The sequence below is a fragment of the Lytechinus variegatus genome, chromosome 11, assembly GCF_018143015.1.
Source record: "Lytechinus variegatus isolate NC3 chromosome 11, Lvar_3.0, whole genome shotgun sequence".
Taxonomy (NCBI): Eukaryota; Metazoa; Echinodermata; class Echinoidea; order Temnopleuroida; family Toxopneustidae; genus Lytechinus; species Lytechinus variegatus.
Window position 1 is genome coordinate 32,489,028 of NC_054750.1, and position 16,901 is coordinate 32,505,928.

Sequence of the window (16,901 nt, forward strand, 5' to 3'; positions counted from 1 at the left end):
TATTTATCCATTCATTCATTTATTTATTTATATATTTATTTATTAATTTGTTCATTCATTTATTTGTTTATTCATATTTTATTCTTTTTCACTTACCCAGGGTAGTCTCTTCTGTAACGAGAGAGCCCTGCACAGTTAACATACAATCGTCATACAATATATAACAGGAGAAATATAGATAGCACATAGAAAAAAAACAATCAATTAACAGAAACGGTGAAAACAATATAATAAATAGAAGGGTTGGTCGAAAGTCAAAACATGTAGGCTACATGCCCAAGTTATGTCGCTGGGTGCACTTTTTTCATTACTTTTTAGGGCTATACGGTCGTATGACCTCTGACCTTTCAGGGTCAACCTCAATCAGATCTCCCATGTTGGTCTCTTTATACTTTTGAACTTTACTTGATTCGGACTGCTTGAATTCAGCATCATGATGAATTCTCGTCTTTAATTGCCCGGATGAAAAGTCATACCATTCTAATTTAAAAAAAATGTATAATGAAAAAAACATGATAAATTTGCCCTCCAAACGTCACATTACAATAAACGTGTGAAAGTTGACATGAGACATAAAACTCTATACTAGAATAAAGCAGATACTTATTTGGGCCAACCTTACAATTAGAAGTTAGACCTGTCATGAAATACGAAACTTCTTTCGAATGAGAAAATTCTGAAAGTTTAAAAAGCGTAATACATAACTGGTATATGAGACGAAGTCGTCACAGACGAACTGGCGATTAAAGGTCAAGTCCACCCAAGGAAAATGTTGATTTGAATAAATAAAGAAAAATCAAACTAGCATAATCGGATGTAAAATAAAAAAGTAATGACATTTGTAAGTTTCACTTATTTTTCGTTAAAAAGTGGTATGCACAACTCAGTGATATGCAAATGACACAGTCGATGATGTCCCTCACTATTTCTTTTGTTTGTTTGAATTATACAGTATTTCATTTTTTACAGATTCGACAAGGACCAACTTGACTGAATCATATAGTATTAAACAATGCTCATTCCAGATGTTCAGGGAGGAATTAATCGTTACTTCACTTGACAGTGAGGAGAATATTCCATATTTCATATAATATACAAAAGAAATAATGAGTGGATGACGTCATCAGTCTCCTCATTTACATACCGATCATGATGTGCATACAATTTTGTGAAATCAAGTAAGTAATTAAGTAACATGTAGTACAGTCTCTTTTCTCTTTCTTTCTTTTAATTCTGAAAAGAATTCAAGAAATATATCCAAATGGAGGTATTTTTTTATAGATGAAAACTGACTGAATAAAGAACGATAATTTGAAATTTCTCACGCAGTGTCGCGAGCCCTATATACAGCGGTGTGTATTTCCGAACCACCCCCTGTGAGTTTATTTTGTATTATTTTCTAAAAACACGACCAAACGCAAGGTTCATTTCTACAAGGTAATAACTCCCGTTTATAGAGAATAGTATACACAATCTGTTTGCAAATTATGTATTGTATATACACTACGTCTACGAAATGTAATAATGAAAGATTCCCAACCAAATGTTTATTTGAAGAAAGGAGTTTTTAATCTAACCATCAGCACAATCGTTTTTGAAAGTTTCATTAAAATCCTAAATTTAAAAAAAAAATTGACATTTTAAAAGTTTGTTTAATGTGATAAAATCATGTACATGCAAATTAGAGAGTCGCCGATGATGTCACACACTCACTCTATCTTTTGTATATACTATTACAATGGCAATATAGGTATCAAACTTTATTTCACATTATGAAGAAAAAAATCATATCATGAAAAATACATATTTAATGAATGAGTGACGTCATCGATCACCTATACTAGGATGAACCATGCAGGATGTAGGCCTATACATAAAACTGGTGAAATTAAGTAGTTTGTTGAATATCATATTCTTTCTTAATCTTATTCGACATCCGATTTCGACGGAATATAATGTCATAATGTCATAACTAGACACTTTGACTTTTTTATTGAAATCATTATTTACGGGGGAGGGATGGACGTGCCCTTTTAATAAGGAGACAAGTCGGGCCTCCATTCTGTACAAGTTTCCGTGATCATTTCTGCACAATTTAGAATACAAAAGTACACACTACACCTTTTTTGCTTGTCAAATTTTCCCTCGGGGAAAATATGCCCCCCCCCCTTGGAAAATCCTGGATCCGCCCTGTTCAGCACGATAGCTAAATCATCAGAAGTGGACATAACTCCTTTTTGGAATGGACGTCAAATACTTTGACCAAAAGCTTAGTCTACACTATTCAGGCATTGTGAAGTTTACATAACTCTGATTTCCATTTCTGACGTCATACATTACATCTAAACTGCATGTTGTATTAATTGATTTGATAACGTAAAATGTATATGAAAGTGAAACACTGGTTGTTCAAAGAGTGCTCTTTTAAATAGTCAAAACGCGTTTGATTCATTTTGGCGGTTGGTATTTTTTTGTACTGGAATGCACAGAAGACTAGGATTGCTAAAGTAGAGTAAATAGGAAGAAAACCCCCTTGATTTGACATATATCACCTGCACTCCCGATGAATGTTGACTCGGTGAGATGGCGCGAAGGCTTCCGGAGTACGAGCTGCCATTTTGAAGAAAGAATAATAATTCCTTGACTTTTGAGTAAATATTTTCTCGTGTCCCTTGAATTTGGGTACAGTTTGGTCAAGCACGGAAACTATCGTTTGTCCTCTTCCGGAATAGTTTGAAGGGGAAGTTTGTTTTCATAATTTTTTCTTGTCATTTGGATGATGAGCAAAGAAACTTGTAGAAACTTGGGGGTATTAGAGAATGGTAAACAGCTTCGTAAGACTGTGCAGGGCCAGTGCACTCGGCTCTCGGTCAACACCAAGATGAATAGACATTGCAGGTATTACTGCTAAAAATCTTTAGAAACGATGTTGGTATACGCTTAGGAGTAAACTCGAGGCTCAAAATTATCTTCAATATTTTTTTAAGAAGTGTAGGCCCAAACTTACTCTAAAACCAGTTCATTGATACTTAATGGCATATACAGACTTCCCTGCATATAGCATAGAACGAAAATGAATGAATATAGGCTAACTCTAATTAATCTATTATTGTTCTTTAGTAGCCCTCCCCGTAGCCCTCATTGTACACGTCTGTCCTCCCCATGCCCAGATCCGCCGATCTTTATAGTTTTCAAGTCCACGATCATTCTTGCTGACTCCTCCTTGGATCGATGGTATTATTACCCGGCGGCCTCCCCACGATTCAGCCAGGAGTCCACTAGCTGGGTGGTCCCCCTCGGTAATTACTGAGGTCAGTCTCAGCTTTGTTATTCCACGAATGGCAGCCATACCTTACCGTAATCTGCTCTTACAAGCAAGGAGCGGTTTCACGAGTCCACCCATTGAAACGTGTGCTGGGATTAACACATGCTTTCTATGGTGCGTGTCCGTGGAAGGATAATTTCGAGTAAAAGGGACCTGCATGGAGTTATGTACGCCATATGCATTGTAAACATGATTACACCATATTCTCATTCCCGTTTTTATCATGATATAAACACCCAGATAAAAATCAGGGCGCTTCAGGAAACAAAGGAGAAGATGAGATATAGGTCTGTACGCGGTGACTGTCTTCCAAGATAAACATGCAAAATTATCGTCATATGCATGGTCATACCAAGGAGGTGGCATCACTGTTCATACCATGGACCTACAGTACATGCTCATGAAAAAAATATGGAATATGGGAAATCATAGAATCAATGCCGCGTACTTCCACTTTGCCGATTTAATTAAAGGTCAAGTCTACCCCAGAAAAAATGTTGATATGAATAAATGAGAAAAAATCAAATTAGCATATAAATGCTGAAAATTTCATCGAAATCGGATGTACAATAAGAAGGTTATGACTTTTATTTTTTTTTCACAAAACTCAGTGACATGCAAATGAGACGGTCGATGATGTCCCTCACTCACTGTTTCTTTTGTTTTCTATTGATTGAATATTTCATTTTTTACAGATTTGAATAAAGGACCAACTTGACTTGAACCATGTAGTATATAAACAATGCTAATTTCACATGTTCATGGAGGAAATAATCATTGTTTCACTTGACAATGAGGAGGAAAATTAGAATACTTCATATTTCATATAATAAAATACAAAAGAAATAGCGAGTGGATGACATCATAGTCTCCTCATTTGCATACCAGCCAGGATGTGCATATAATTGTTTTGTGAAATTAAGTGAAATTTTAAAATGTCGTATAACTTTCTTATTTTACATCCGATTTTCATGAAATTTGCAGTGTTACGCTTGTTTGATTTTTCCTGATTTATTCAAATCAACTTTTTGTTGGGGTGGATCGAAATTCAGTGAATCGATGAAAAACAAATCCTACAAATAGGGCTCAGTATATCATTGTTGCTCATTTCAATTTTGACAAAATTAATGTCAGGAATCAATATCAAAAATTTATATATTGCTCGATCCTATAGCTCTCTCTCTTTCTCTCACCATAGAGCTATTACAGACCTACATCATTTTTTTTTTCAGTTCCTGAAATTATCCTTGCAAAAACGTCAAAAGCTCCTGACTGTCACAGCGACCATCATGGACCGGGTCCATGCAGCGACCATGGAATCGTTGTGTAATGCAACGACACAGCGTGACACAATTTATTAATACCATTGCAGCCAGCTCGTATAAAGGCGACCTCTACGGTTCGAGATTGAAAAGATCGAAATTATGACGCTCCTCCCGAGAGGCTTGTAATCGGCCATGCAAACCATTAAAGGGGAGGGGAGGGGGAATGATATGGGTTGTTGGATTTTTTTCACTGCACAAAATGATACAAATATTCCATTTTAATGTGGAGCGTTGTGGCCCAGTGGATTAGTCTCCGGACTTTGAAACAGAGGGCCGTGGGTTCGAATCCCAGACATGGCGTATAATTTCCTTCGGCAAATAATTTATCCACATTGTGCTGCACTCAACCCAGGTGAGGTGAATGGGTACCTAGCAGGAATGTATTCCTTGAAATGCGTGTTTACTGTAATCTTAGTAATTACGGCTGCCAAGCTACAGCTGGGGTAAGAGTATTCAAGTCCTTAGGAAGCGCATAGAGACATTATCCCCCTCTCCCTCCCTCTCTCACCCTCCCCCCTCTCTCTCTCTCTCTGTCCTTTCCTCCCATCCTGTCAGTCCATCAACTGATTTCCCATTATATAATAAGTTATTGTCAGTGTTGGCAATAATTCATCTTTTAGTCTAAACAATATTCTCGAGAAGACATCTTCGCCACGGGTGGTCGCCTGTCCCCGTCGACTCTTGATTATTTTATCAAAATGGGGGAAACCTTGCTCATTGTTTACTGAAGAGAGAGGATGGCATCGCTAAATCATGGCTAAATCGTGGACTTACGATTACGTCCATGGCTAAATCTAAAGCTTCCTTCATGGGGGGGGGGTAGATTATTACCCCTCTTCAAAAAGGAGGGGTTTGATATGGGTTTCCCCACTGCAATAGAATTGACAATGGCTGCGTTTATTGGATCGCGCCATTGTTCAGTGTCTATTCATGACGACACGTTTGAAATCCGATTAAAAGATAAAACCAAACCTCAAGTTCGAGCAAAGATCAGCTATCCTCAAGAACACCACATAACCTGACAAGACTGAGTGCATAAGCCTGCATGTCCACACGAATAACATATCAAGGATATTAGTCTGTAAACAAAGTAACATGGCCATACAAGCAACGGAAAGGGGAGGGGGGGCTTCCTATAATCAAATCCATTATAATTCATAAACATTCTCACAATCATACATCAAAAGTGTGTAGGACTATAAAATCATCCGATTTCAATCCAAAAATACAAATTACCATAAAATTCAACATGGCCGCTTCGCTCGCTCACTCGTATGGTTGTATTCGAACTCATTCGAATCCTCCACTTTCCGAGTAAAAACCCAAAAATATAATTCCTAACAAAAATGTCAAAGGACATTGAGAACCACGGAATTCTGATGTTTTTGTTGTTTTATATTGGTTGCTGATTTTATTCATTTTTTTCTTATTTCGTCACTATCTTACTATTTTACCTTTTTCCATCAAAAAAGACTAAATTTGAAACATTTTCTTTTTTTAAAAGTTCCACTAAATTGAGTTTAAAAACACACACGTACTCCCCTTCTTGGTCCTTGGTCAGACCCTGATGACCCATGGGTCATTTCCAGGGGGGGTATATGAAATCTACTAGTGTAAGTGAGGAAGGCGACCGAGATCATTAAGATAAAACTTTTGTATATAATCAAGAGGACAATTTCGGTGAACTTTTTTATTTTGTAATTTAGGACATTGTAGCAAGAAACGGACAACATTACCGCTCCAATAACCCCAACCGCCTGGCATGGCCATGGAATTGAACTATATATTTTAGGAAGAGGGGTCCATGATCCGGACAAATAAATAACTTCAAAGGAGTCCGATGTCTGATTCTGAATTCGGCAACAATAATCACTACTTTATTCAACTAAATCCGTTGTGACATTTTCACAATAGCTTGTTTCTTCCATATTTTCTTCGCAAACATGTGTTTTGTTGTTAGAGAAAATGCATTGTAACAATGAACCATACATTATTATTTCTTTTTAAAATTTTGGAATAGTTGTGACGCTTCTGATTATCGCATTGCACATGATTATAGTAACACTTACAATTCATTATTTTCTATTCAACGTTCCTAAAGAAAATACGTCACAAAGAATTTTCGATATAAAGTTGACATTAAATCGTTGCATTAGGTCGAATAAAAAATAAGAATGCTCTTTCATCATTCCGATCTGTGGGTATATTGTTAATCTCGATATTGGTTAATCAATCAGGAATTGTTGAACTTCATAGCGATTAGAAAGAAAGGTATCCAATTCTCCTTTTCAAGAGATTGAATGCATTATTTGAAGAATGGGGAACAAACCTGTGATGATTTTTCAAAGTTAGATTTAGAAAAAAATTCCAAAGTAAAGGGCATCTTAATCCATAATTCATATGGAAGCCGAATTCAATTATGTCGCTTTATAAGATCAATTCAAAATGTGACGTGTCAAAGAAAATTATCGTGCGATCCGTGCCCCATTCACGAGTTGACACCTGCAAAACTTTGAACTTCAAAACTCTCTTTTTTAATAAAAGAGAATATAAAGTAACATTCAAAAGAAAAATAAATTATGACCGAAATGTTTCTGACAGTGTGGGATGATGGAAGCAGGTTAACACGTGATATTCACAAATTGAAAAATGAAAATTGAACATGCCTTTGTTTGTATACATTTTGTATCAAAATAACGATAAATGCACATAATGATTTATTTGACCCCATAGCACGATACGTACAAATGTTGTAGAAAATAAATAAGACTTCTTTTACGCAGTATCTTTATTTTTATATTGTCACACGATAAAACTGAAAGGTTCCCAAAAAAGAAAAAAAAATGTTAAATAAAATAATTATAAATGATGTCGTGTAATATATTTTGGCAGGAATTGTAGCAAGGAACACAATAGTAAGTGCCTTGGGTTTTCCTTGGAGATTGTAAATGGTGGAAGAATTGTTCAAAAGAAAAAGTACATCTATTCTACAGTATCCATATCGTTTGTTTTTTTTCAGCTCATATTTTTTTCACACGATAAAACTGAAAGGTTTGTAACGTCCGAAAACGAAAATTTTAAATCAATGTAGTATGATCTATTTTGGCAGGGATTGTAGCGCGGATGACAATGGTTTGTACCTTTGATTTTTCCATAGACATGATAGATTATTTCAATGTTGCCAACAATGAGGTAAACCATTGGGGAAAAAAATTTTCAAAAGAAATAAGACTTCTTCAGCATTCATATTTTATTTTCATCGACTCGTATTTTTGATACGAGAAAACTGAAAGTGCATCGTATCAAAACGATAAATGTTAAATGAATGATGTTATAACAGATTATTGTGACAGTAATTGTAGTGTGGATTTCAGTGGTTTGTGACTTGGGTTTTCAATATTTTTTTTTCAAATGTAGCAAACAATGAGTGAAACCATTATAGAAGCATTTAGCAAAAAATACTCCTTTCTTTCATTATCCATATTATTACTTTATCGACTCGTATTTTTTCACACGATAAAACTGGAAGGATTACATATCAAAACGAGAATGATATCGTATGATTGTTTTGACAGGAATTGTAGAGTGGATTTCATTGGTTCGTGCCTAAACTTTTCAATAGCTTTTATTTAATCTAGCAAACAAAGTAAACCAACTAAACTGGTTACCAGATGAAATGGTCAGAGACGAAATTATGACTAGACGAATTGATGATTGGACATAAATTGGACCAAATGCTTGTTAGACGAAATGTTGATGGACAGAATGGCATTAGACTATGAAAGTAGACCATGTGGTCAGTGGACGAGCTGGCAGTAGACAAATTGGCAATTAACCCTTTGTAGTAGAGTCCGTGAACCATGGACCCTATCACTATTAAAAATGTTGGGCAACATACTGTCCACACAACAATGGTCATGATGGTTAAATTTCGGGTAGTTTTAAAACAATAATGTGTGCTTTGGGTGAAAACTACACAGTATTGGTTGAAAATCACCCAAAGTTGGATAATCTTTTTAACCAATGGTTGTGTGGACAGTCAGTATGTTGCCCAACATTTAAAGAGTGTACTTTGTAATATAGGGTCCACGATCCATGGGTAAATTGCCAATTCGTCTACTGCCAACTCGTCCACTAACAAACATGGTCTACTTTCATTTAGTCTAATGCCATTCTGTCCATACACATTTCGTCTAACAACGATTTGGTCCAGTTATCACTACATCTAATCACCATTTCGTCTATGACCATTTCGTCTAACAACCATTTGGTCCAGTTATCACTACATCTAATCACCATTTCGTCTATGACCATTTCGTCTAACAACCATTTGGTCCAGTTATCACTTCATCTAATCACCATTTCGTCTATGACCATTTCGTCTAACAACCATTTGGTCCAGTTATCACTACATCTAATCACCATTTCGTCTATGACCATTTCGTCTAACAACCATTTGGTCCAGTTATCACTACATCTAATCACCATTTCGTCTATGACCATTTCGTCTAACAACCATTTGGTCCAGTTATCACTACATCTAATCACCATTTCGTCTATGACCATTTCGTCTAACATCCATTTGGTCCAGTTATCACTACATCTAATCACCATTTCGTCTATGACCATTTCGTCTAACAACCATTTGGTCCAGTTATCACTACATCTAATCACCATTTCGTCTATGACCATTTCGTCTAACATCCATTTGGTCCAGTTATCACTACATCTAATCACCATTTCGTCTATGACCATTTCGTCTAACAACCATTTGGTCCAGTTATCACTTCATCTAATCACCATTTCGTCTATGACCATTTCGTCTAACAACCATTTGGTCCAGTTATCACTACATCTAATCACCATTTCGTCTACGACCATTTCGTCTAACAACCATTTGGTCCAGTTATCACTACATCTAATCACCATTTCGTCTATGACCATTTCGTCTAACAACCATTTGGTCCAGTTATCACTACATCTAATCACCATTTCGTCTATGACCATTTCGTCTAACAACCATTTGGTCCAGTTATCACTACATCTAATCACCATTTCGTCTATGACCATTTCGTCTAACAACCATTTGGTCCAGTTATCACTACATCTAATCACCATTTCGTCTATGACCATTTCGTCTAAAAACCAATTGGTTCATTTCCATTCATTTTGCACAATTTAACACTTAGTCCAATTAGACTAAATGGCTATTGGACCAACTGGTTATTAGACGGAATTACATTAGTCTGAATGAAAGTAGACCGTGTGGTGAATGGACGAACTGATGGTAGACCAAATGTTAGTAGACGAGTTGGCAATTTGACGAATTGGCATTAGACGAATCGGAAATAAAGCGATCCATGGACCCTTCTAGATGAAGCAATCAATTGATCACTGTTCTCTTGGTGCAACACTCCGTTCCTGGGCTCCGTAACACAAAAGGTTTGCGATGAATTGCAAATATGAAATAACACTTCTGATTGGTTCCTGGTCAGTATCTTGCGTGTAAACTTGATCTTGATTGGTCAGTTCATTTAGCAAATGATCGCTAATCTTTGTGTTATGGAGCCCTGGTCATGACCCGGTAAGACTTCGGATCACATTCCGGTCATTTTGTTTTCGACCCGGAAACCCGAGGCACCAACGGACCTGGTTTAAATGTCAATTTGACTCGGGATTTTTTTTACATATTGAATATACCACAAAGTGTGACAGAGCTCGTGCAGGAGACTGCTTCGTAAGTTCGCATAATGCAATTATAATGTTTTCGACTTTATTGAGCGGATTTTTTTTTTTCAATTTCCGTTAAAGACTATACTCTTCTGAATATTCATACACACAGATCGTATAAGAAGTTATAATGTGCGACAAAAATCCTTGCGCTTCACTGACAAAGCTGCAGATTCTAATCCTTTCATTTTGGAGATTGTCTTTTTTTCTGTTTAAAATTTAGGCGAGACTTTTAAAAATACAAGTCCACGTATTGCTGGCTGATTAAAGAGGTATCTGCACGTGCTACGAATAAAAAAAAATATGGGGGAAAACGTTGGAAAAACTGATCCCGCTGGACTACCTCGACAATGTTCAGCACTTTACAACTTTGATAGTACCACTAGCGCCCTCTTCCGCCATAAGACTTATTCGTGAACGAAAGCGCGGGTTTCACTTCGAATTCCAAAGGGTTAAGTTTCAAACCTAAAAGGGGATCAAACGCTTTGAAAATTATGATGCCACCTGTTACTAGTTCATCTGGAGAACACGGCACCATGGCGTTTTACGAATGTTATCATTCACGAACAATTTCAGTGAAATTATTGGTTGGGATCACCTGAGAAGTATACCGTTACTATGGTAACTGTTAGTGAATGACACCTCGTCTATTCCAACAACCTCCAGATCCCCTCGCACCCACATTACACTCAGGGCCATTTTCAAAACTAGCAATAGCCCAGACAGTAGCTCACTAAGCTCAGTGCGTATAGCGCCAAACCTTCGTCAGTTTACACAGGGAACTCCCTGATCAACCAATTAGCATGTGAAATGAACACTGGTAAGGACCATTTCCCTTCAACTAATTTCACGATCAGAATTAGGATATTATTATCAATATTCAATTGACAAAGGTGACCTTTGACTGGTTGTCAAAGAAATTCGACATACCGCCATACCGGATAGTGTTGACGAAAAGATTTGTGAAAGTTTGTCGGCTGCTACGGCGAAGTCACACAACCGTGACGTCATCAGGACGCCATTTTGAGAAATCCCATGCAGTTTCAATTATGATTTTGCACGTACACGGAGGGGCAAAAATGCAACCCGAATCAGTAGGCATACTATCATTTGTGAACATGGAATGGAATAGTAACTTTACCCATGTATTTGCAGCAAACAATAAAGATTTATCATCATCAAAAATCTAGATCTAGACAATGCACTTTCATATAAATCCTAATTTGAAATTGGTAAAAAGTTTACTCAGACTTAAACCAAATCGACGTTTCAAAGACCTTAAAATATATCTTCACGTTTGCTAAATACTACAGCAGTACAGGTCTACCAATAATAACAAAGTCATCTACTTAATGATAAATACCAGTTGCAGTAACGATCTCAAAATGGCTTCAAATGACCACCCAAGTGTTTGTATTCATAAATAAAAAAAAATATGTGCCAAATGACTCAGAAAAAATGTGTAATTGCTGAGAAATTAGCAAAATAAGCAAGGAATTCTATAAAATATCGGATATTTTTCCGAACAATATTATATTAATACCCTGTACCACATAGGCCTAGTTTTTGTGGCATTGATCATCAGAATCATTGGTTGTCAGCTAAGATTTCATGATTTCACAAAGAGAAGTTTATTTCAATGTACCACAATAAGATCTATGATGATAATATTTCACCATGTTTTAAAGATTTTCTCATGAAATAATTGTTTGCTGCAACTACTTTCATTTACCTTTAACACCATGCACATATTAATGATCTCACTAAACTCATGAGTGCTAGTAGGATCCATGCTAAACTCTAAAGATCATCACCGAACTTAGCACATGTGGGAAAGTGTCACTATCTAATACCCTTTTTAGACAGGCTAAAATTTCCTTAAACCCGTACTATTATATTGCTTGGAGAAAATTTTCTACACCGGGCAAAAATCCCATGCTTATTTTACTTGCCTTTTTAATAATTAAACAATTTCTTCAAGAATCATTTGTCACATACATACAGCTTTCACAAACACATGGGCCTATTTAGGGATGATTATTCTTATTGAATTCTGTCACTTATCCTCGCCCTTCCTTTTGTATTACTACACTCTAAAAACAGAGAGTAAACATTTACCCAATCTTGGGTAGAAAGGGAACATGCTTGTTTGCGGGGGTAATTCTCCCACCCCACCCCCATATTGGGCAAAAATGCATGTTAAAACTTTGAAGGGTAAATTTCAACGTAACACTAGTGCGTAAAATTTACAAAATATTTGGTATCTCTTTACCCGACAAACTTGCATGTTTCCATTTTACCCAATATTTAGGTAAACTTTTTTAGAGTGTATTTTGATGAAGACCTTCCTATTAATATAGAATCTACTTGTAAGTTGTAACAGAATTGAGTTGAAGAAATTATGTTCTTACATATTCAGACTTCTTGGGGCAGAAGTTAAAATATTTGCAATCTCATATACGTCTAGTGTCGGAAAATTACTGGGACGTATATGTCGCTGTGCTTGCGAAAACTCCATATCATTACTTCCATTGAAAAACGTCTAGTACATAACAGAAGGTAGAAGCTATAGGTTCCATTAAAGTGATTGGTTAACATTGGTTTGACTTTTAAAAAATCTGAGCTAGAAGGTCACACTTGCCACCTGTTTCTGTGATATGTTACAAAAATGAAACCCAGAAAAAATTGCGTTCGAAAATAATTATTTAGTGCTTCAAAAATTGAAATATAAAGTGACCGGAAACACCATCTTAATTTCATCTCATACACTTATGTGTACTATTTAGGTGTCTGTAAGACGCCTATTTACAAAATCGGGGTTTGCCTTGTCGTTTTAGCTTTTCATTCTCAATAATGGTTGTTTTCAGGGTTTATTAGTTCTAATATATGCACCTGTACATGTCTCATCTTGGTTTGATAATTTTTTTAAATCGGCTGCTCACAAAGTTAAACAATACCTTTAAGCTCTTTGTCATATAGAATTAAAGTAAATAAATCCGTGCAAACTTCAAAATGCCACATCTTCCAGAGAGATGGAGCTGAAGAGGCAAATGCCTCTTCTCCTAGGTTTAAATTTGTTCTCTGTACATTTAGCTATTTGTTAGTGGAGGAACGGAGATTTCAATACAAAATTTGAGAAAAAAAGGCGAAAATGTTTACAACAAATTATACACGATTTACACCCTGCCTTATACCGAGTTGTCCACATTATTTGTTACGTAAATCAAATCCCCCCAAAAATGACTCCTTATTATTCTTGACTGAATAAATTTTTATAATTATAAAACCTTGGTGAAATGAATTAAAATTCTTGTGGAAATTTCAAACAATATACGCATGATGCGTAAAAAAAACACTCCACTTGTTATTAACTGAGTGATTATGATTTCCGGGTCTTCAAGGTCGTTCAATAACATGATAAAATCATAAAATATTCCTAAAAATCATAAGCGAGGGAGCAAAGCGAGATGATCATTTATAAAGGGTGTGCCTGTGACATTTGGATGTTGAAAAGGAAGGGTTTTCACCATAATTTTCAACTGTAGTAAAGCATGAATTTCCGTGAATATTAAAGAGCATGAAAATTCGAGGAATCCTTTATCTCACCTTGCCGGGCGGTTCGAACTGTTTCTTGAGAAACTTGACTCCATCAGCCACTCGAATCGTGGGTATATCAAATTTAGGATACATCCTGGTAGAGCTAGCTAAAGAACAGATCAAGAAGAGACGATTTCACTCAAGTCAAAAGCATGCCAAAGAGATACTCCCCAAGTAAAATAAATCCAATAGGTTATTCGGTGATTGACTGTTGACTGGTGTCGAGTCAGATCATCGGTTCATGGAAGATCCACTTCTGAGGATCGCGTATGGCTGTCATTGGTTGATTCAGTGTTTCCTAACATGCCCAATGACATAAATGGAATTAGGAAATGCTCTTGCAAATCACAGACGAGTAAGGCATCTGATCAGGCAACACTAAAACGAAGCCAGAAGAACATCAAATTTCTTGTTCCCGCCAAACTGAAATGTTGTAGGATACGTTATGAAGTCCTTCCTCTCTCATACTTTCACCACAAAAAGCACAAACTTACAAAGTCAGTCATGGTCTTTCTGGTCTTGTCTTTCGCCCTCTTTACGTTCAAATCAGGTGTCCTTGGTCCTGTTCGGGTGTTCTGCATTCAGTGTATTCCTTCAGTATTCTTCAGTTACCCTCCAAAAAAAACACAAAGGGCATTTCCAACTTCACAAAGCACTATAAGTGAGAACGATCAATAATGTCAATGAACTGTTGAACATGAGCATGAAGAATAGAAGATCGGGCAAGTGGAGCTTAGCTTCAAATCCCCATACAGCAATGAATCTCACTTTCACTTGGTTTCTCGTGTAGTAAGAGTCGGTAGGCGTTTATATCTCAACACTTATGGTATGGTTATATTTTCTCCTTAATTTCCACAAGCAGTCATATTTTTACCAAAGATTCAGTGCTGCTGCTGATGATGATGATGGTGATGACAAAAAGGTAGCGCAGTGCTGACAGAAGTCAGAAGATATCTCGTTAAATAATATTTGATTAAAAATTCGACACAAGTTCCAGTTCTCAAGACCAAGTTTAGTTTTTTGTCAGAGCTCGAAAGAAAAAAAGAGTTACGTTTTGTTTTGGCTTAAGAAACAAAAATACAGTCTCTTGTTAATTGTTAAAATGGCTAAAATCATCAAACACAAAGCATGCGAAGAGAGGACCGAATTCCTGGACTAATTTACTGGAGCCAGATTGCGCAGCGTGGAGCGAAAATATTATATTCCTCGTCACACGACGTACTTGGAACCAATGAAGCGCAATCGGTGTGGGCGACACATCAAAACGTTCACAGCATTTATATGCTTTTGAGTGTGTGTATAGTAGTGTGTGTGTGCGTTTCACGTTTTATTTCGGCCCCTTCATTTTTTTACGAGGAGATTACAAGCTGGTTGGTTCCTTCGGGCCTATAAGCAAAAACATACACTTCAGGTGTGGTCTGGCTATCGAGATGTGTACATTATGGGTGTCTAACATATTGTGAGGAGGTTGGAAAGACTGGCTGTGAAGTTGACTCTCACCGTTATGTCAACAAGCAAGGAATATTTCATCCGCTTTCCTCCTCCTACCCCTGCTCGATCGTTTGTTTCTGCTTATGTTTCTCTCTTTTACTCTATATATTTTATTCCACCCCTCCCCCTTTCTCCCTTCTCTTATCTCTTTTTTCTCCTTTCTGTTGAATCTTGAATCTTCCCGAAACTTTCGTTATCGCATTTTCCTCCCTCCCCGAATCACCCAAGGACTTCAGTACACCAATGATTACACTTTTTTTTTTTAATCCTGAATCATAACTCTGGCAAACATACAACCAAACTGCTATAATTTGAAGGAAAAAAAACACTCCCAACCCTAACCCCAACACCGAGAAGGAAATTCTGCAAGAACCTTGTAAATGCCGTTTCCCTGTATGAGTTTGGCGCCATACAAAATTTACCAGACCCAAAGTTTTCACACATAATATTGTTTCATGTGTTGTTGAGTGGTGATGGAAGAATTGGCGCTGGTAATGTTGGTTGTAGAACAGGGGAGCGTTTCATGAAATGACTTGTCGGACGTTTTATCCGACAAGTCCTGTTTTATCCGACAGTCACCATAGCAACAGTATCTCTTAGCCAATCAGTTTCAAGGAAAGTTGTCAGATCTGACCACTTGTCGGACAAAAATGTTGATGAAACGCTCCCCTGATGGTGCCGGTAGGTGTGGTGGTGATAGCGGTGACAGTTGTGATTGAAAGTGGTGCCACATGATGATGATGCTGCTTGTACAGTTTAAAGGCCAAGTCCACCCCAGAAAAATGTTGATTTGAATCAAAAGAGAGAAATCAACAAGCACAATGCCGAAAATTTTATCAAAATCGGATGTAAGATAAGAAATTTACGGCATTTTATAAAGAATCCCTTACTTTTACCAAAATACATCATGTTTCATTTATTTTTTCCTCAAGAGATCAAGATAAAAATACATAAAAAATAGACAATGTGAATACAATGAACATCGAATTTAAAGAAAGTGAGGAAGGCAGGGGGCAAAAAGGAAAAAACCTTGTGTGAGGCCAACCCATAGCAAAAATTGTATTTAAAGAAATATCAAAAACATATAATCACAAATTCAATGTAAAAAAAAACAGAAACAAGCAAACACCTAACTAAACCTTAACCGAATGAGAATGGGGGGCAAAAATTAATCTAAGACTTAGACAATAAAAATGTTTTGTATTTCCTTTTAAAAACATGTAATCATATGCACAATTAAGTTACATGCAAATGAGAGAATGAATGATGTCTCTCACTCACTATTTCTTTTCTTTTTTTAATTATACAATATATCAGTTTTTAAAGATTTGACCATAAGGACCAACTTGACTATGTTAAACAATGGTACTTCCATATGTTCAGGGAGAAATACAACTTTTTTCAAAGGACAATGTGGAGAAAATTAGAATGTT

General features: G+C 36.5%; 1 protein-coding gene across 1 annotated transcript in view; it reads right to left on the reverse strand.

Annotated features, from left to right (window-relative positions):
* Positions 1-14,452, reverse strand: part of LOC121424497 (protein patched homolog 1-like) — a 71,351-nt gene extending 56,899 nt beyond the window's left edge. The window contains exon 1 of the mRNA XM_041620206.1: positions 13,987-14,452. Coding sequence (XP_041476140.1) covers positions 13,987-14,070 — 84 coding nt within the window. The 5' untranslated portion in view covers positions 14,071-14,452. The remainder of the gene's footprint in view (positions 1-13,986) is intronic.
* Positions 14,453-16,901: the final 2,449 nt, after the last annotated feature.